Genomic DNA, 21,652 nt, shown 5'->3' with positions numbered 1-21,652 from the left:
TGTTTCTCTTTACTGTAAACTGCAGCTGGACGGAGTCCAGGAAAAAGTTCCCCACGGGGAAAATAAAAGTATATCGTATCGTATCGTATCGTATCGTATCGTATCGTATCGTATCGTATCGTATCGTACTTTGGAAAATAATTATGCCAATTTTCTGACATGTTACGGACCAGACTAGGAAGTGAATCATACATTTGTGTACATATTTCTGAACTATCCATTAGGAAACAATGCACTGTTCTTCAATAAAAGAATGGAAATTAAAACTTTTTTTGAAATCCGATACCTCAATCAACAAAATAAATCGACATTATCGTTAGTTGCAGCCCTACTTATTTGCAACAAATTTTCATGAGAATTCATGTCTACTGCATGCATTTGAAGGATTTGTTGTTGGTAATGAACCATTAGGAAGACCATCATAGCAACCAACTTGCCAAGTTAAAGAGATTTTGTAAAATAAAAATGCTTTTAATTGAGCTGGATGACATTCTCTGGACAAAAGGCAGAACAAAACAAATTGCATCACTGAGGATAAGCAGTTCAGCTAATGCATGGATGTATTTTGTCCATTGGATGTAATCACACTATACCAAGATGAATACATCTGATGTCACACAACAATGGTGAAGCAAAAAGAAGTGAGGCTGTCCAGTCTGGATGCAGCATTCATTTAGAATGTGACATTTGAGACCTTGATAATGAGTGGATGTCATTTTTTCCCAACTGCAACGTGAAAAGAGGGCACTCAATGTATTGACCATGACCCGGAAGTTGTTCTCACACTGCCATGTTCCATATTACATCTCAATGTTCTTAAATGTGAATCAAGGGGCGGGTATCGGGGAGGTTCCAGGAACTATAATCGAGGAACCATTGCTTCTTTTACAGAAATGTTTTAGCCCCTCGACAGTGGCATATTAAAGTAGTTGCATCAGAGCAAATAGATCGCAAATGGAGCCAGACATACAATTAAACCTGCTAATCTTTTGGTTTTGCCATTCTTTGCTGAATAACTTTTATTTTGGACAATATTTAATGCTGAAATAACTTACACACATATTTACAGGTCACTATAAATATGTAGAGTTATGAAGAGTAACAGTGTTGATCATATTTGGATTTAATTAAATTACCCTTGAAACAAAGCATAAAGTGAGCATGTGCTGTGGTAGTAATAATTCAGCAATTGAGACTATTAATATATGGCACATGCATAAGGAGCGAATGTTGAGGAGCAAATGCCTCACTTCTCCAAAATTTCACTCCTCTTGCTCTCCTGTTCTTCTCTTTAAATTTTCAACGGTATCCCTGGTGGGGAAACCAACTAAAAGGTAAACAGAGGGGTAAATAAATGAGATTTAACCAATGAGAACTCAGCAAACTATGCTGCTGTGAATCAGACAGAGATGTCACTTCCCTGTCGGACTAAATACTACATGTGCACAATATAATATATATAACTCTTTGACTGCCAAAAACGTTAAATAACGTTTAGTAAAATCCTACGGCGTAGTGCCAAAGACGTTAAAAGACGTTTGTTTCAAAACAGAGGTGAAACTAACCATTTTCTATTGTTGATTACTCAAAAATGGAATAAGGTAGAAACAAACTTTTTTTTCTGATGAAAGATGAGAGTCCAATCTTTCATTTGGTAGTATGTGTGTTTCCATAGTCCAAACACATAATTTTCTATGGACCTTGAAAGATCAGTCAAAATGCTTAAAATCGGCTGGCACTGGGGACAACCCGTTTCTGAAAACGTCTGGCAGTCAAAGAGATAATATATAAATCATACTAGTGTAGTTTGAGCAGAAAAATGCATATATGTTGACAGGTCTGGGCTTATCCTTTTCAGGGAAGCAGGAGCCTAGATCTAGCTGACTTTAGGCAAGAGGCAGACTAAACCTTGGACTAGTCACTAGTCAATAACTAGTTTGATCTTCATTATATTAGGTCACAATGATAAATTAAAAATATTTCATAACTTAGACTACCTTATATCCTTATCACTGCCACTGCAATATACATATGAGTGCAAAGCCTATTTTAAAACCACCATCTCTCCCATGAACTTTTAACTATTAGAAGAGAAAACCAGTTGGGACTCGCTATCCTTCAAGCAGATTTTGTTCATAATGGGCCAATGCAAATGCTGCCTTGCTGGTCCATTTCAGACAAAATGCAAACATTAAAAAATAAAAAATTAATTCCTCTTGCACATTTCCTTGTCATCTGCCTTATACCAACCTCTACCTGAGAACGAGATTGACATGAATAAAGTAAAGCTGAAGGAAATGTTGCTACATTTTATTAGGTATGTACAGTTTTGAGAGCTTTTGGTCCTAATCTTAAATGTGAAGTGATTGCCAGTGCCTCTTACCTGTATCCGAAGGTGGAGTGGACGATGGGCGCAATGGATTTGAAGTCTGCCCTCTGTCCATTTTGTCTTTTTTGGCCTCCACTTTAACAACGGTAACCTCCATCTTTTCTTGTTTTAGCAAGCCTTTCTTAGTCTGATCTTTGCCACTACCTTTCTCTATGTCCTTTCCCAGGTTTATATCCACAGAGGCAGAAGGCGAAGGAATGGAGGAGTTGGAACTAGAAGACTTTATTTGGGCCGTGTCCTTGGCCTCTGTAGTGTCCATTTCCATTGGGACGGTGCCATCATCAGATACTGGAGCCAAAGAAGAAACTGGTTCTTTAGCAGAGTCCTTAATGGAATCGTTAGCTTTGTCCTCTGTTGTGGTTTGGTCCTCCTAAAAGAAGAGAATTTAAGTTATTCCTATTTAAACTTCAATCACTTGAACCAACTCAACATTGACTCAGGTCATTACCTCGGGCTTTTCCAACACATTGGTGCACTCCTGCGGTTCTTTGGATTCCTTTGCTTCTGGTTCAGAGGTGTCCTTCGACGAGGATGATGGTAAGCTAGTCTTTTCCTCCTCCTTTTTCTGTTCAAAGTTTATATCTAGGAATGGCGACGAAGGGCCTGAAAGGGATTCCTCCTTTTCTTTTGGACTTTGCGAGGGTACGGGCGATGGGGAGAGATTGAGCGAGAGGAATGGTGCAGGAGAGCTCAGAGAGGTCATAGATGCGGGTGATGTAGCAATGGGGGAGTTTGAGTCCTGGTGGCTGTTTTGCTCCGCGTCCTTTTGTCCATCCTCTCTGTGCGAGCCGTTCATTAGAGGCGGCGGCGGAGACGGTTCAGACGAACTCGCTGCAGTCAACAGAGTGCCATGAAGAGATTCCAGTTGCTGGCGATCACTGATCTTCATGGTTTTCCTGGCACGGAAGATTTTCTTCTTCTCCTCCGTCACAACAACTTCCATTGCTACCTGTGGAGTGACAAGGAGATATTAGAGACCATGGTGAGCCTTTCAGGGTTTATAAAAGCTAAGTGGTTAATGGGAGGGCCGGTGCATAATCTTTCCGCCTTGAGTGTCTGTGGTTATCATTACACTCTGTGTTTGAATATAATGGTTGTAGCATCTGAAAAGAAACACTAGAGGGCCCTCTAGATCCCTGTGGATGCCATGGTTGTCTTTTTCCAGAAATTTCTGCCCCAGATTTGCTTTCCAACCGGTGAACCCATAGCTCCCCCCCCACCCCCAAGCAATTCTCTTAAAAATTCTTAAATAATAATCTAACCCCTCCCCCCATCCCAAACACACACACAGAACTATGTATTTTCGGTGGAACATGGCCACAGTTAAGGTGGGATTCCGTGATCCAGAAAGAGCCTTTCTGATCAAATCATTCCTACTCCAAATTAAAATTCTAAAAAGTCTATGTTTACCTTTGGCCCGACATCTGACGAACACAAATGACACTGAAGCTAACAACAAGCTGCAGCAACCTAACCTTCCTCCCATCCCCCCTACTTTCCTATTGGTTCAATCCTCAGCCAATCAGAGCGTATGAATTGAGGCTGGTCTCCGGCAGCAGTACAGAGGTTATGCAAAACCTGGAAGAGTTTCCGTAGTTTAGAGTGTTGTTTAACAGCTTTAACAGCATTCAACTATGTTACTTTCATTTCCACAAAATGGCTCCATCTGAGATTTTAAAGTGATTTATATGTGTATATGGGAACTATATACACTGAAAATGCATATAGAATTCTTAAAACATTATATATATTTTAAGGCCACATGAATAGAAAACACAGCCAAACTAAGTCTATAAAGATTGTGAGAAACGTGAAATTCCCACTGAATATTACTGATCGATGACTTCATCAGATGAGATGCTTGTGCATACGCACATTGTTCATTAATGACAAAGTCTTCCTGCAGTGGCTCTAAACTAAAACATCAAGGTAAACCCCAGCAACGTATTAAATACAGCATAAACAAGTAAGGAGCGGTGTGAACTACAAACAAGATTACCGCAACATTCCAACGTCGGCGCACACTGCGCAGAGCTCAATATCCCCCTCCCCCACCCAGCGGCTTCATTTTCTGCACCAGGATTCAGTGCAGTAACTCAAAATGGCCGTTGGCTCTGCTGTTTGCTGCCAGGCACAACTCTCACTAGCTAGCTGAAAGAGGTTCCATGTCGGAGGCATCGGGTTGCAGCGACAACATTCAGTAAAAATGTAGGGCACTTAAGTAAATGCACTTGCTCACATTAATTGAGCATAAAATGCAAGTATATTGTATTCCAAATCTATTAGAAAAAAGAAGAAGAAATAGAAGAAGAAAGATTGAGACTCTTTCCAGTAACCTCAGAAACGCTGTTATGGTTTAATCGTTTCGCTAGCTATATACTTAATGTAAGTATGTTACCAAATCAAGATCATCGGCTTCCATTTTTTGTCCATTTTGCTGTGCCAGATTTCCCAAACTTGGATTTAGCGTTGTTTCTCATTGTTTTGCCCAAGGAAATCCTTGTTGTACTGTCCGATCACGTTTTTGATAAATCCCTTTACCGCCTCGTTTTTGAAAGTTTCATCTTGGATTAGATTTTCTGTGGTAACTTCTAACAAAGATCAAAATGTTTCCCAATTTTGGCGTCCAAAATTACACAATTGAAAGGTAGGTCGACATGAAGTACTGTTATTAGGGTCCCAGCAGCAACCGCTGCAAGGTCCCTATTGTTTTGGAGGACTTCTTCTTCTCTGCAAACAGTCAAATTTTGGAGACCCTAAACATGAATGAAAACTCATCAAACTGCACACGTCGGGCCTGGCGGCAAATTCGATATTTTAAGGTTGCCGTATGAGAGTACAAAAAAAATAAAATTGGTCGAGTCGACGGTGCCATTAAAAAAAAATAAAAGATTTTTTTTATTCCACAGGAGGTGTAAATTCCCCAAATTTTGTGATTTACCCGTCATGATCAATTGACAATAATTAAATAATAATAATAATTAAAACATGCCTTTTTTGTGGGTGGAGGTCTTTTTTTCCCCTCAACTATTAAGATTTTGGCTCTTATTTTAAATAAAAAATGGGATGTTTCTGTTACAGATTACCTATTGATTTTCATTGATTTCTGGACAAGTCATGGCATGACAATGTCATAAAAAGTGGCAACAACAAACTAGGGCTTATTTTATTTGTGTTCTAAAATCTCTATCCAATGATATCACCTATTTTAACACATAGGTGATTTTTTATAACATGTCTACCACCTAACATTGTTGGTACTTAAAGACAAATCTAGCTAGACAGCTATGCTATACCATGTACCACAATAACATATATTTCCTCTAAAAAAAAATTTAGCGGTAACCCACGCTTGAGTACAACTTGAAACCTCAAACAAATTACTCAAACATTAACATGTGATTGTTGAGTCAAAATGTGTTATTTGGCAAAACCTGCTGACGTCTCAGCAAACGAAGACAACATTTACCTAGTACTACGTTTTGGTCTAACCAAAAAGTGTTTGACGAAAAACAAAAAGTATACGAACGTATGATTGTCTTTCTGCAATGAATTTGATCTGCTAAAATGCTACACAAAAGCTATACAATATAGCTACAATGCTATTTGTTTTTGGACTAGCTTAGCATCAAACAATGACCTTGACAAAATAAGTTACACTGAGAACAATCTTCAGACTGACTAACATGTATGTGAAAAAAATATCTATGCTCGTAATCTGCATGCTTAAAAAGTCAAAGAATTGTCAACCTTTTGCAGGATGTTTGACATTGAGGCTTACGTTGGTTGGTAATTGTGGGGGGAAGGGAAAAGCTAGTCTGGCCAGCAGCAGAACATAAAAGGAAAGGAAGAGGAGGAGCTCTTTTCAGACTAGTCCATTTTGCTGTTACAGGTAGGGGTGAATCATGTGATAGGCCGTGTGTGTGTGTGTGTGTGTGTGTGCCACGTTGCTTCGTGCGCCAATACATTAACTTGTATTTCTTTCAGGTAGAGAAATCCAGTTACCTCAATGCAAAAAAAGGCATGGCATCTGACTAATTGTCTCCTCGCTCACACGTGGATGCAGAACTACATACTAATCTAATATCTGATTAACTTAACTGCAGTGGTTCTCAAGAACAACTCTAACCAACTGCATGGATAGACACCTACACTAATCACAAAAATGTGTATGTGTAGTTAGTCACATGGTACTGTTAATGTCCCTATAATTATTTAAAATCGCTATAATGCTATACTTAAGCCATAAAGTTATGGCTTATTTGGTTAGCATAGCACAGCAAAGGAACTAGCATAGGAAATGGCCTTGACGTTACCCTATAAGTGAAGACAACCATGGACTACAATAAAAATCAAAGACTATATTTATGTAAATATTTAACGTCGGAAATAAGGGTAAAATGTGCTTCAAAACCCTCCAAAACGGTCTCAGGAAATGTGATGTGGGGGAAGGGACTGACTGTGTTGTTTACAGATCTGCAAGGAAACAGAAGGAAGAAGGAGGAGCTCTTCAAGGACTAGTCCATCTTGCTCTAAATCAGGGTGCGACCTGCATTAGGGTGTGTGGCCTGATTTACCTTCTAATTTGTGCAATGTAACCTAAAAGTGAAGACAACCATGGACTAAAATCTGAACTAAAATCAAAGACGGTATGTATGCACATATTTAACGTCAGAATTTAGGGTTCAATGTGCTTTTAAAAAACGGTTTATCTTTATCAGGAAACATGATCAAGGCCTTTGATGACTGTGGGGGAAGGCACTGGCTGTGTCGTTTACAGACCTGCAGGAAACAGAAGGAAGGAGGAGGAGCTTTTCAGGACTAGTCCATCTTGCTCTAAATCAGGGTGCATCCTGTGTTAGTGTGTGTAGCCTGATTTACCTTCTAATTTGTGCTAAAACTGAAAGAATTGTCTAGTTTATGAACCTACATGTAGAAATTTGACTTCTACATATACTACTTTTATGCAATCTTCTACTTTTGATTACACAAAATGTAAATCATCTTTGTATTTCATTCTGTACAAATTGATGTTTATAGCATGCTAGGGTATAACATAGTGATTGTCAAAATGTGCTGTAGCTAGCAACACAGACAGGCAGAATGGGAGGAACTGCACAAGCAGTTGCTAAGCAACACCCCTCCCCCAACTCTAGCACGGAGTAGTACACCGTATGGAAAACTACAGCCAGTACGGACAAAACCATTTGGAAAGAGGGCGGGGGGTTGCTTTTGTCGAGGGAAAAACTAAATCAAGTTACTAGATTACACATCAAGTTTATATGTAGATTAAGTTTCTATAGCCAAAAACTGACTAACACTTGAAAAGCTGTTATCTCATTTTCAGTGGTAACCCCCGAGAGGCCGAGACTGTTTTAGTGGTTTCTGTTCGTCCCAGAGAAAACCAGTTGCAGACGTTTACAGTGGAATGTATATAAATATATAGATAGATGTACATATATAGATAGATTTTCTTCCCAGGTACCCAAAAGACACGATCAAAGGAAAGGTAAAAGCAAAGGGGAGGAGCCTACTTCAGACCATACCATTAATTTAAAATCTTGATTTTTAAAGCCATTAAATCTGCTCTCTACCCACAAAAAGCTAATTGTCGGAAAAAAATATTTAAAAAAACAAATACGCTTAAAAAAAATTATATGTAGAGGCACAGCACAGACTGCTCCAAAACGCACTGAACCCATGTGCAGCCGCAAGCCTGCTCCTCCACCGTACACAATTGCGCCCCCTCCCCCACCCGCCCCCCTTCCTTTTTCTCATATGGACTGAACCATTGAAATGGTGGTGGTGAAATAGTAGCTTGTTCAAAAAGACAAAATAAAATATTCAAATAATTTTTTAAAAATCATAGTACCATTAATGGCACCCAGATTAGTTTATAGTAACATTTATTTTATGGGTAGAGTAGGACATCTTTGCTTACGACAACATGTACAAAAGGAAGCCGAACAAGCACTTCATGGATAAACAGGAATAAGTTCATTCAGATTACCATAAAGGTTGGCATAAAAAAAACATGTATTTTGTCAAATCGTAACACAAAATCAGAACATGAAATATGCAGTTAGCGTGGTAGCCTTGCAGCGTATGAAAGTGGAGCGCAGTCGGAAACACTACAAAGCCTCCATCTGCCCTCTCGCTACCAGAGCAGACAGAGCGGTTGTTGAATGGACTGAACCATTCGAAGACAGGGGTAGTCCCTTAAAAACAAGAAATGGGTAAAGAGAACCTATGACTGATTAAATTTGACTTGAAACATACTTTGCTTTGTTGTTCACAAAATAGGTTTAATAAGTGATTTGATCTTTTATTTTAGCTAATAACATGAGGCATATATTTTATATATATATATATATATATATATATATATATATATATATATATATATGAGGTATAACATTAAGGAGTGTGAAGTGTGATACAGACAAACTTTCATTTGAACACAAGCCGGTCTTCTTTAAAAGCCCTGTTATAAGAAATAAACAAGCTGCATGTCCGTTCTTTGCCCATCCCCCACCCTGTGATAGTGCAGAAACACAAAATGGCCACCAGTTCTCCTGCGAGCAGCATGCTCTGCTGAGACATGAGCGGATCCTTGAACAGGCTCCGCCTACCACCCAGGAAGAAAAAAACAAGGAAAGTCTATCAATAGAAAACGGCATTCTCATGTACGGAAGTGCATAGGAAAGATAAATGAACCCTGGTAAACATAAAATGAAATTGTATTTCCTTGTCAATGTTGTTGTTAAGAGACCATGTTATCTGATCACTGTTAACTATTTAACTCTGAGTGAAGCGTACAGAAAAACAATGTTTGAAAGTTGTTTAAAAAAAAAAATCTGTATTAACTATATTTATACGTCCAGTATATTCAAAGGCAAGTCATTGAGAGCTCAGTGTCTGCATTCCAATAATACTGCACACGGTGCATATGGTTCCCCTCCCCCCACCCTCACTGTGCTCATCTGGATTCAGTGAAACTCAAAATGGCCACCAGGTCTGCTGGTGTGCTGATCCTGCTACCTCGAGCACGTCTTGTGTTACAACACTTATTTTTTTCTTAGATGTCACCAAGTCCAAGATACTTAATGAAAACTGACCAAGACGTCAAGAGATGATGAACCAGAAGTTAATTTCGCACAACATCGACAGTAGTTTGCAAAGATAACTATGCTCTCTTTCTTCTCCTGGTCGGCATGGTTTTTAAATATTATCCGATAAATATAAAACTACAGTAGAGATTATCCAGCAACAGCTGATAAAATCTTAATAAGTAGAACAACTGACATGTATCGCTACGATTTGCGTCTTTCTCACACCTGATCACATGAGAACTGTAGGCACTGAACTATAAATATGAATTCTGATGTTTGTTCAGAATCCAGTTGCTAAATTGTACAACAAATGATTAATACAGTTAAGTGTGCGCAACTGAAATATCAAATAAAAGAAAGAAAGGAAAAAAAACAGCACAAATAACCCGAAAATTTGCAATCCAAAAGCACCGCCTCCTAGTCTGCCAAACGGGAGTACGCATAATATGCTCTCATTTTTTCACAGGCTGAGTAGAAGGAAAAAAGGGAAGAAAAGGTGGGGGAGGGTAGAAGCGACAGTTTTCACTCAGCGCATAGTGAGTATTCTTTAGCGTTATGCTACCGCACAAGTTCTTACGGGTGCAAAAAAAAAAAATGCAGGTTCTTTAATGTAAGAGAATAAACAAAACCAGTAATGTGCCAAATTAGTGTAACCAAGCTCATATAAAAGGTGAGAAAAAAAATGAAGAGTTACAGTTAATACATGTTGCGGTGTTGTTGTTAAATGTTTTGTGACATAAGGAGCAGCTTTAAAATGACTACATTTGAAAGTTTTACGGTTAGACTATAGCTAGCACCAAACAGTCGGGTCTGAAATCAGGAGGCAGACACAGAGCGGCAACACCCCTCCCCCACAACAGCATTCTGCCTGCTCCAGTTGGAAGTTTTTACAGCACAACCCGGACTAAACCATTGTAGCAGAAATGGGGGTTTCAACACACACCCCTAGAGCAAGGACACGTTCAGCTAAAGCAAGTCCGTTTGAGCTTTACGCATTTTAGTTCACAATGTTTATATTTTCCTTAGATTGCCTACGAGAGGGAGAGCATGTTAAGTTGTTAGCGCGCATGTCTGTAGAGCTATAAATGTGGCCCAGCTCCTCCTTTTTTATATCAACGTGTAAGATTACATTATTTTGTAGAATCCATCAATTTCGTGTTCTATAGATCATCAAGAGTAGAGAGCACGCTCTCTGCTACAAAAGAAGCTCAACAAACTTCAAACATTCCACGATCTTTAGGACTTAGAATCACTGGTACTCATGCGAGCAACACACTTCCCCTCCCCCACTCCCTGCTTCCCCTTTAATCGATTGCAGTCAACACGACGTTCCAAAATGGCTCCTACTGCTCGATGTAGTTACTGCAGGAAAGCTCCTCAGATTTTGCCTAATAATGTCTCTGGGTGCGTTTTCTTGAGAATCTTTTTTGTTGTTGTAAGGTTTTCTGTGAACTGAAATTCCATCTTTACCGAACAGATAGATTTTACTGATTTACTATAATTAACAATTCAAATGAGGTCCTAACTAAAGAGATGGCTATAGAATTCCGACACTTTCGAAAATGTGAAGTGTATGTTTAGTTACAATAAGGTAAGAGTTAAAAAAGAAAAGAAAAAGTAAATACCTTAAACAGTGTTGCAAAAACTAGAGAACACCTGAAAAAGTATTTGCCTTCTCAAATTCTTTTTTTTTGGGGGTTTCCCTACCTAAATGTTTAATCAGCATTCATCAAACAAATGCAAATATCAGACAAAGATGGCACACAGTTGTGATTCTATTTATTAATGAAGAAACATACCCAAAGCTACCTGGCCCTGTGTGGAAAAGTACCTACCGGTAAACCAAATAAGTGCTTGGCCCACATTTTCTACAAATGGCAATGAGTCTTCCACGCCTTTGTGGAGATATTCGAACCACTCCCCACCACCAACCTTGAACTATTGCGTTAATTCAGCAACACTGGAGGGTTTTCGAGTATGAACAAGTTTTTAAAAGAATAACTATCCCCCCAACAAATTGTGTTGTTTTTTGTTTTTGGCAAGAATATGTTGTATGTCACAGCACAACAACTTAATACAATGATACTGCATTTGTGGAAAAACAGTTAAACGATCACGATTAGCGTAGCTTGTTGCTTTACATTTGACTAAGCGTTCAATAAAAGCTGGTTTCATTCACACCCATCAAACTGCCTTTGAGAAGTAGTCCGCCGACTGTCGGCATTCTACCAGGCACTTACGGCTCGCCGGCGTAGACCAAATGGCCGTACACCCCAGCTAAGCACTGTGTGCGAATGGCCAAGGCTGCTAGCTGTTAGCCACTAGCCAGTAACGCCAGCGACAATTGAGATTAGCCGTTACAAATCAGCGCGCGCGCCATGAGCTGGCTCGGTAAGTGGGTCTGACAAATGTGAAGCTTGTCATTACTGAATATTTATCTACTCTGCCTGGTTTTGTCAGTAAATAACACGGGCAGGAAGGGCTGATCGATGTCCCATTCTTGCGACTTCGCACATGTCCTAAGGTCACGCAACAGCATTTCAATCTCATTCAAGTTCGGACTTTCACTCGGCCACTCCCAAACCTTCGTTTTGTTTGTTTGTTGTTGTTCATTTGTTTGAAGCCATTCTGAAGTTGACTTGCTGGTGTGTTTTGGATCGTTGCCCTACTCCAGAAGGAAAGCGCGCTTTAGCTTCAAGTCACGAACTGACGGCATCCAGGTCCTAAAGGAGCAAGCCGCCCAAATCATCACACTACCAACGTGTTTGACTGTTGGTATAATGTTGTTTTTCTGAAGTACTTGTTCATTTACGGTAGATTAACAAAACACAAATCCAAAATGTTCAACCTACATCTCGTCAGTCCATAGACTATTGTTCCAAGTCATTCAGTTGTTTTGTTTCTGTAAAAGTAAGGCAAGCCTTTATGTCCTTTTTGTTTCGCAGTTTTGTTCGCCTTGGTACTCTGCCACGGATGTATTTTTTTCCCTAGTCTATTCCTTATTGTTGAGTCTTGAACACTGAACTTAACTGAGGCGAACGAGGCCTGCAGTTCTTTCTATAGACTAGAGTGGCTCAAACTACTGGAGACAAGTTCCTTGTGCGTTTTTAACATTCTTCGCCAATAAAGATGATTCTGATTACAGTCATTTCTGGACTATAAGGCGCACCTGACTATAAGCCGTGCTAGCCAAATTTGGGGAATAATTGAGTTTGTTGCACATATAAGCCACACCCGACTGTATGCCGCAGGTGTTTTAATGTTACCGCACCGGGTTCCCGCTACTTTCGTTTCCATAATGAGGGCACAAATTGTATTGCTCTCGTTCTGTCTCTCCCACTGTATTTGGGCTCACTTGGTTTGTTTTGCTACCTGGCGCTCTTGCGCTTCCTTTAAAGTGTGCCCCCTTGTGACCTGATGGATAAGCCGCACCTTTGTATTAGCCGCAGGGTCGAATGCAAGTGAAAAAAGTAGCGCCTATTAGTCCAGAAATTACTGTAGATTTTTTCCTGGATTCCTTTATGACCCTGGATGAGTCGTCACTGTGATCTTGGGGTAATTTCTGTAGGCCACTTCTGGGACGGTTCACCACTGTTCCATGTTTTCTCCATTTATGGTTTGCTAGAGTCCTTAAGTTCTAGGAATGGCTATGGATGACTAATGGATGTCAATTTTATTGCTCATCGGTTCTTGAATTTCTTTGGACCACGGAATTTTGTTGTAGCTTCTTGAGATCTTTTGGCTGACTTCACTATGTCAGAAAGGTTTTAATGAAGTGATTTCTTGATTGTACAGGTACGGAGGTAATCATGCTTGGGTGTTTTCAGAGAATATGATCCCAGCTTTTCTAAAAATATGATAGCCACAGTAGATTCTGGATTTAAGGAGGGGCACTTGGTACTTTTCCCACACAAGGCCAGGTAGATTTCAATATTTTTTCTCCTTAATAAAAAAAAAAAAATCACCATTTAAAGACTACAATTTATATTTGCTTGGGTTATATTAGTCTGACAGTTACATTTGATTGGTGATATTAAAATTTGACGTGGAGAAACTAGGCAACAGCAAAAAAATATTTTACAAAGCACTGTATTTCTACAACTAACAATGCTGTTTGATATTGATTTTAAGATAGATTGTTGGCGTATCAAAAATCTACTATTGAAAAGTTGTTCTGTCCCCTGAATGGAAGCAAAAACGTATTTGTTTTTAAAATAAGCACTTACTTTGCAGTCTTTAAATTTAGGTTACAGACAGTGATGAAAACAGCAGCATACAACATCGCCAAGCCACCACCACATATTTAATCACGATTAATCACTACTATTTTCTACAAAGATTGTTAAAGATATTTACTTGAATAAAATCTTAGAATTCCATGTAAAATCAAAGTATATTTTGATTCAAAGGCTGTTCTTATTACTTAATTTAATCCTTGATGATCCTTGACAGTTGAACGCAACCGTTGAACAAAACGATCAAAACTGAGATATTTATCTCATATTCTTCTCTTAAGACCTCCATACCATTGGCGGCGGTAGTCACTATTTCTCATTGACAAAGGCAACTGGAGAGCTCTTACAGGGGTAGGAGGGGTATAAAAACGCAAACCATGCATACCCACGACATATTCCCACGGAAAGCACACCCTCGGGCTCTTTACAGAGTATTGTGTACTCTAAAAGTAAATCCTACCTGATATATCCAGTTGCGTGATATATCATAATCATATTACGTCCAAATGCGAAGGGTGATAATGAGCAAAACGAGCGATATTGTAACACAAAATTACATGAGAGCCCGGTTATTATACAGGCTTATTGTTTATCCATATTCCTCATGTCATGTTGTTGCCCCATGCACTAATTCGCTAGCTAACAGCCAATCAGAGTGATCAAATGTCACAACGGGCCGACACCGATTCGACATGCTGAACCACCAACCCCCAAACGGGATCCAACATTACGACGGGGAGTTATACATTAATCAGACGGCATATACCGACGCCCGGGTGCTTCCCAACGTCGGATTGGTGTATCAAGGCCTATAGAAACAGTTCTTACAATTGATCGATTATAAAGTTAGTTCTGCCCACCAGCACCACACTCCAGCAGTGTTATGCTCGGAGATGATACGCCAGAGACGTACAATTAATATGGTTTAATTTTGCAACTTTTTAAAGCAATACCTCGTAAAAGTTTGTTTTTATATGTCGTCGTGCCAATGACCCTCTTAAGTTTAGCTGCAAAGTAAGCAGAGGTCAGCTGCCACAGGAAGTAAATCAAAGTGAGTTAACTAAGTTAATTTACTACCGAGTTAATTTAAATTGTTGTATAATTTAAAACGTTATAGATTCGTATTTTGGCATTATAAGAATTGAAGTGTAGCTTGCCTTCATTTTCCTTTCTCCTGAGTTTGGGACACAAATAGTTTCCTACGGAAAAGTTCAAGGCATGCCAGCAAGCAGCATACAACGCAACAACTTAACTAGTCCGGATGACATCAAAGTACTCTCGAGTACTTAAATAAAGTACAAAGCCAGCCAGCCAGCCAGCCATCTTTCATCTTGCACAGTTGTATCATATAGCACCAACGGGATGTTGGACACCGCCTCTTTTTGTGTTTGTGTTTATGTCACAACCTTTTGAACCACATCTCATGAGGCTATGCGACAGGGAGAAGTACCCGTTCCTATTCATTATAAAGTAAGTTATTTTGAGTACCTTTGGAGTACCTGAATCTGGTGGAAAACTCTCCAATGAGAGTAGACTGTCATGGCGAGAGTAAAGAAATGAAATTCAAACTTGCAACTAAGGTACAGCCTGTCTATAAAGTCACTGTTGAAACTGTTGAAAACCAATTCAACAGAGCATTTGGTGCTTCTGATTGGGAGGACAATGATCACAAGACCTGACACTCAAGAGCCACGTATGAACTGTGGCACACTATCTTTGCTTATTTCATTAGTTAGCAGGCTACTTGCTGGTTCGTGGAGTGTTAGTTTGGAAATGCTTTTTGAATCAGGTGGGCTGACCATGAATTCTGAAAGCGAAAAAAAAAAATCATTAACTTTATCCAGATCATGACCAAATTTTACTGTGCGCTTCCTTGGTCATCGTGCCCGTTTTCCAAGTTTATTGGAAATGAGTTTGTAGTTTTGGCTGAATCGTGCTAATTAACCAACAAATAAAATGACATCCAAATAATACCACGCCACTTTCGCATTTAGCTTTGAAAAGCTAACCTTGCAGACCAAAATGTTTGTTTAACAAATTATTCTAATGGCAGACCATTGTAATCTATTTCATGGTGGCTGGATAAAGAGACTTTAATAGAGCAACAAAACATCATAGACCTGCTCCTGCCTAAGTCAATCATAACCTTTACACTCAGATTCAGATTTGTTTTAAATGCTACATTCATTGATAGTTAGAGGTGTAATCAACATAAAAATCACGTTATCTTGAAAAAAGAGCAACTGCGAAGCTGAGAGGGGAGGTCAAAATAATCTGAAGCAGTTCATAAACATCGGTCATAATACAACCGTCAAGAATGTCCTTAAGAAGAAAGACACCAATGGTGTACTAAATAACCAACGCCGAATAGGTAGATCCAGGAAACATGAAGCAGTTGATGAAGGTCCAGAAACAGCTTTGTCATATCAGCAACAATCTTCAGAGAGCTGGAGTGAAGGTATCAAAAGCTCATGTTTACAAAGACTTATAGAACAAAATAGGCCTGATCATCCAAGAGTACAGGTGACAAAAATTCTGGGACTCGATGATGCAAATATTCATCTTTTGAAAGTTTGAAGAGTCAAGAAACAGATGATCTTCTCATGGTCCCAAATATACAAGGTCATCTGTAAAACAGTGGAGGTAATGTCTTGACGTGAGCTTTCATGGATTCTTATGGACAGCTCAATCTTCATTGATGTAACACATGGTGGTGCCAGGTGCCAATATTAAGTCTCTCGTCTCTCTTGGTATCAAATCCAAATGTGTTCAGTGTACAGTAATAATCTAAAATGAATTGGTCTCACTGTACCAATAGGTTTGGAGGGGAGTAAAGATGGTAGCATACATAGTTTTTGGTAAGCTTGGCAGCTTCAGCATGGCAATAGCTTCTGTCTCCAAGGAGCATGAAGAAGGGTTTGATACCTATATTCTCCCTGACAACCTTAGTCTGCTTCTAAGATTCTGTCAGTTCTTCCAAAGAGATTTCGATGCAGATAAAATTGGTTCATATATTGAATGAATGAATTTTAAAAAGAAAACCAGCAACAACATCAAGGAGTAAGGTAATGGGCAGAAATGCAGCTATGATGCACTGGCAGAATATCATAGCAGCTAGACCGCCAATCAAGGTAGTTGGCTGGAATGAACACTGGCATTCCTATCAACCTGGGTAGGATCAGAAGATGGATGTGGGTTTACATGGAGGCTTTATGTGTCAATCCAATTGAAATCATTCCGATTGATGATCTGTGGTCTACTGTTTTACATGTGATGCAATTTACATGCGTCACGACATTACTCAGAAGAGCGGTATTACAGGCGTGCGATGCACAGATGATCAACGCAAACGTCACGTGATTTATCCAGGTGGACTTCACTTGTCTATTGAGTACATGAGCCCTGACTGTTTTACTCTGACTGCCCATTATAGCTTTTTTCTTCCCTTTATAGTAGAGTGTGTGGACCCTGCACACTCCACAGTTTCTTTGGGGAGGGGAGGGCAAAGTTTTTCTTACTTCATTTGATGTCATGTCTTTGTTTGTCAACTGTGGCTGTCGCCTTAAGATCGTGCAAGTCCTCGCACGCACTACGCACACCATGCACGAGCCTGACACAGATGCTGCAGTTACGCTTTAGGCCAGAGGTGGCAGTCACGAGTAAAAAAGTGACAAACTGCACAACGATCCTTTAAACTAAATTTTTTAGAAGAAAAATGAACTCTGTTCACACACTATTTTTGGTTAACGAAATATCTTAGCATGGGCGAGCAAGGCTTTTTCCTCACGCCGTGTAAACATCAGTGTCTTCGTACATCACAAGTTGCAGGACAGCCATTTAAAATATTCTTAACATGAGTGCACAAAGACACAAGTAAGTAAATAAATAAAACAAACACTGAAGCCTCAGTGGATGCAGCAGTTGCAACAAAGTCCTCCCTCCACGCAAAGAGAAGCCACTAGCAAGCGACAGCTACCTAGCAAGCGACAGCTACCTAGCAAGCGACAGCTACCTAGCAAGCTCCAGAAGGAGCTACCGATCCCAACCAGAAAGTGCTAACCTGACAGGTGAAAGTCTACCTGGGTTCCATTATAAGCCTCAGTACGAAAGCCTGCTGATGAGGATTGGCGAGGATTCTTGGTTTGCATTTTTAACATGCCGTCGTTCACTGCGAGACAACACAGCCTTGTTTCCGTTCACCGTGGATACCGCTAGCCCAAAATGGCCACCACAGCCCACAATGCAACAAGGTTCACAAAGCTTGCAGGATTTGCGAGCAAACACACTGTTGTTCTTTCCTAAAGTGTCTTTTCACTTATTTTTATATTGAACTACCGGTATTTATTTGTAACTACACAACTATACTTATAAGATCAAGGAAAACCAATTTTGTTTTGGACTGGAATTCATTCACTCTTTCCATTCATTTAAGTGAGAAACAAACATTCACATTCCGAGTTATGCAACAAATGAAACTGAGCTTCCACTGTACATACTGTTCTTGGTGTTTCTATGATGATGTGACACGGTGATATTGGGCAAAACCTGAGGGAATTGTGATCTTACCTGGGTTGAATTGGGCTGCTTTGTGAATTTGAAATCACTCATAATTTCTACCAATCAAGTGATAATGGTGCTGAGTTGATTTTGGATGGATATTACGATGTTGATCTGTTGATAGGCTGCAGAATAACTCAAACAGGTTGCACTCAGCCAAATGTTAATGATTTGCTATGCAATATGCTCAATTGAGAAGAAGCACAGCTTGATATGGCAACATTCGTGCTAGAAAATAAAAGATTGTGGTACATATATGAATGGCTCAGTTTGAGTCCGGCAAAGTCAGCATACTATTACATTATTTTATTTGTGCGTGCCATGTTTAAATATTTTTATGCATCCATGGCGTCTCCAGCAACCACTTAATGGCAGAACATGCACAATATCACTTTTCATTGCTTAGCTACACACTACAGGTGACGCGTCACACTTGGTTTTCATTTCAGTTATTCGTTACATTTCCATGACCTTAAAATCATGGCATGTGCCGAACCATTATTACTGAACACCATCTCATACAGGGTATGAGGTACAGAATCTACTCTAAAATCATCTTAATTCTATGCTGTTCCTGCGGCAGACATTTTGCCTCACTCATTCAGATGTGCGGAACGTGAAATCGCTGGAGTGGCCATGTTCTGCAGCCACTGGAGCTACTCTTCGCCTGCCCCATTTTAAACAGACCGAATACATTCTTCCTAGATAGAATAATATGTAACTAACATGTTGACAAATGGTCGATTCAGTATGGTTTTTTTGAGCATATAAAATGAAATGGATTTGTGGTTGATTTTGGCACCTTGCACAGCTTTTTCTTATTTAAAAATATGACAAAATGGGTTTGCAATTTTAAAAGTCTCAAAAACAGTTTGTGAAGCCGTAGAATCTGCAACTATTCAGGTGTCAGATTTTGAGTTGCTATCTATGTGCCCCTTTGAAATTAGATGAGAAATGACCCCCCAAAAAAGAAAATTTTCACAAGGGCATAGGTTCTGAAAATCTGCTCCTGTGAAATACAAATGAATCAGTTATGATGAATGGGTGTAAACCAGACATACTCTGATTAGTGCCAAATTAATCGGCCTTCAACAGTATACAGTAGCTGACTTGTGCCCCGTTGTTTAAATAGAAAAAAACACCACTGCTTACTTATCTATAAATAGAAAAAACACAGCGGGTTACTTATCTATAAATTACTACATATATGTCAAGTATATTGGTTATATTTTTAAAGGGACTTCTGAACTGCTCATGTCAGCCCAGCCGCTGAAATTAAGCCACACCCACATTCAAGGCCAGTGTGGCGCATGGAAAATTACTGGCCTGTACCATTTCAAACCAAGAGGGGGGTTGAATGTAGAATGATTACAAAGAATGCAGCAGCCTAATACTCACCTGTGACAAAATTCTGTTGCAAGAGGCCATAGGATGATGTTAAATCTAAACATAATGTAACCTAAAAGTATTAATCTGGTTTACTTTTTTTTAATGAATCACGGAAAATGGATTAGGTATACTTAGTGTTAAAGTGAGTTTATATTTTTTTTTTCATTTACGCTGTTTGTTACACTCAGAACACCGACAACTTCTAAACAAACCTGGTCCCCTCAAACTCTCATCTCTGCAGTCTGCTGGGCATTGAGCTCTTTTTAGCTCTAACACATTCAGTTCAATTTAATGGTTTAAGCATCCATATGCGGGACACCCAGTACACATGGATCGACACTGAAGTAGCAAGAAAATCTGTTAAAATCACAACAAACCGTGAGAGTCCTGGTATAAAGCAAGATCACGGACCAAAAAACAGTGGTGAGCATAGCAATTACAAAACACCGAAACATCAAGTCAGACAATAGACACTGGTGTAATGTAATCCCCTATTCTGCTCTCTGCCTCTAGGGGACGTATTTACAACACAGCGTTTTGATTCCTCAGTCCGTTTCTGTTAGGCAGTAGCGCAGTTATATAAAAAGATGGCAAAGCTGGCACAAAAAGCGCTTAGGCCCATTCATATGGTTTTACAACTCTTTGCATTCCGCTGTTTCTAATAATAATCATAAAATAGCAACCAAAACAGACAAAGTGATTAGACCATATCAGAACGGTTTTAAACCTGTCTCTGTATTTTACAACTATTTTGGCAAAAAAAACAAAAAAACAACTCTAATATGCTAAGCTAAGTTGGTATGGTCACATAGCATCAAAATACTAGATGTCCATTAATTGGCCACCGATCGTGATTGGCCTATTTTCGTAAAAAAGTTTGTGTTCGGCATAGATCGTTAAACAATTTCACTGCAGGGCACAAAAAGCGATCACCATCAATCACCAACATTAATTGATTAATCCATTATGAAAATGATAGTGAATAAATACTAGTAATTAATATAGTGTGTATAGTGACTAGCTCTAAAAAGAATGTATGGAATATTATCGGCCGATCTCACTCGCGCATGATCGGAATCTGCAGCATAGAACTCTAATCGGAACACCGCTACAAAATACATGAAGCATGATGTTCCGAATTAGTTTAACAGTTTGACGTTGGAATCGTTACATTGAGACATGTGGAAGGATTAGAAAAATGTGTAAATTAGTAAATTAACGTTAACTGTGGAATTTTGGAAAACAATGGGGATTTTTTTATGTGAAAATTATTCCAAAAGTCCTGAATTAACTGCACATTTTGACGCTGGGATGCTCTGATTTGGTTAAGAAATGTAGAAGTATTTGGAAAATGTGTAAAATGTTTCCATCAATTTGAAAAATTGTCATGCAAAACGTGGATTTCTGTAAAAGGTGAAGTGTTAAAAATACTTCCCAAGATACCTGAATGGCTTCAATATTTTAACATTGCTACGGTTAGAGTCGGTCAAGTAACGTGGAAGTTTAACTGACACACAATTTCGAAACGCAAGCGCTAACCAATCGCGTCTGGCTAAAAGTGCAAACTCTAAGTCCTTACAATTGAAGAAAAACTGTCCAAATACAGTATAAGGTAAAAATGTGTCTATAATGAAGAGCATATTGTGGAAAAAAGTGTCCATGAGTTGTGATAAAATGCCAAAAGTGTGTTGTCCTGCATGCTAGCTTTAGCCGCAGTACCATCACTCACCGACAGTGGCGTCGTCAAGCGATGTTCCCGCGATTTTTCCCGTGTCGCAAACGGTAAAAGAAGTCCGTCCGCTCCTTTTCCACGCCTCGGGATGTTGTGCCAACACTACTTTCTAAAAGTCCGCTGGCCCAGGAAACGTGAAAGCCGGCTAACTGTGCCACAACGACGACGAGCAGTGGTGGTGTGCTTGGTTCTCTTTTGCGCTCGCGAACCGACTCCAGTCTTCTCTCAGTCGTCCGGT

The 21,652-nt window shown here is 39.4% G+C and overlaps 1 protein-coding gene across 3 annotated transcripts in view; it reads right to left on the bottom strand.

Moving 5' to 3' along the window:
• atf7ip (activating transcription factor 7 interacting protein) overlaps positions 1–21,559 on the bottom strand; it is a 31,574-nt gene extending 10,015 nt beyond the window's left edge. Inside the window, exons 1-3 of one of the 3 annotated variants that reach the window (XM_077569732.1) lie at positions 21,412–21,559; positions 2,838–3,338; positions 2,384–2,759 (exon numbers count right to left, since the gene is read on the bottom strand). In XM_077569732.1, the coding sequence (XP_077425858.1) occupies positions 2,384–2,759; positions 2,838–3,332 (871 nt within the window). In that variant the 5' untranslated portion in view covers positions 3,333–3,338; positions 21,412–21,559. Of the gene's footprint in view, positions 1–2,383; positions 2,760–2,837; positions 3,339–3,799; positions 3,822–6,139; positions 6,199–21,411 lie in introns of those variants that run through there. The other 2 variants (XM_077569731.1, XM_077569734.1) reach the window with 2 other exon arrangements.
• Between the last annotated feature and the right edge of the window lie 93 nt (positions 21,560–21,652).

This window comes from Vanacampus margaritifer, chromosome 7 (genome assembly GCF_051991255.1).
Source record: "Vanacampus margaritifer isolate UIUO_Vmar chromosome 7, RoL_Vmar_1.0, whole genome shotgun sequence".
In the NCBI taxonomy this organism is placed as follows: domain Eukaryota; kingdom Metazoa; phylum Chordata; class Actinopteri; order Syngnathiformes; family Syngnathidae; genus Vanacampus; species Vanacampus margaritifer.
The sequence above is the reverse complement of the archived record's forward strand: the minus strand, read 5'-3'. Positions and strand labels throughout refer to the sequence as shown.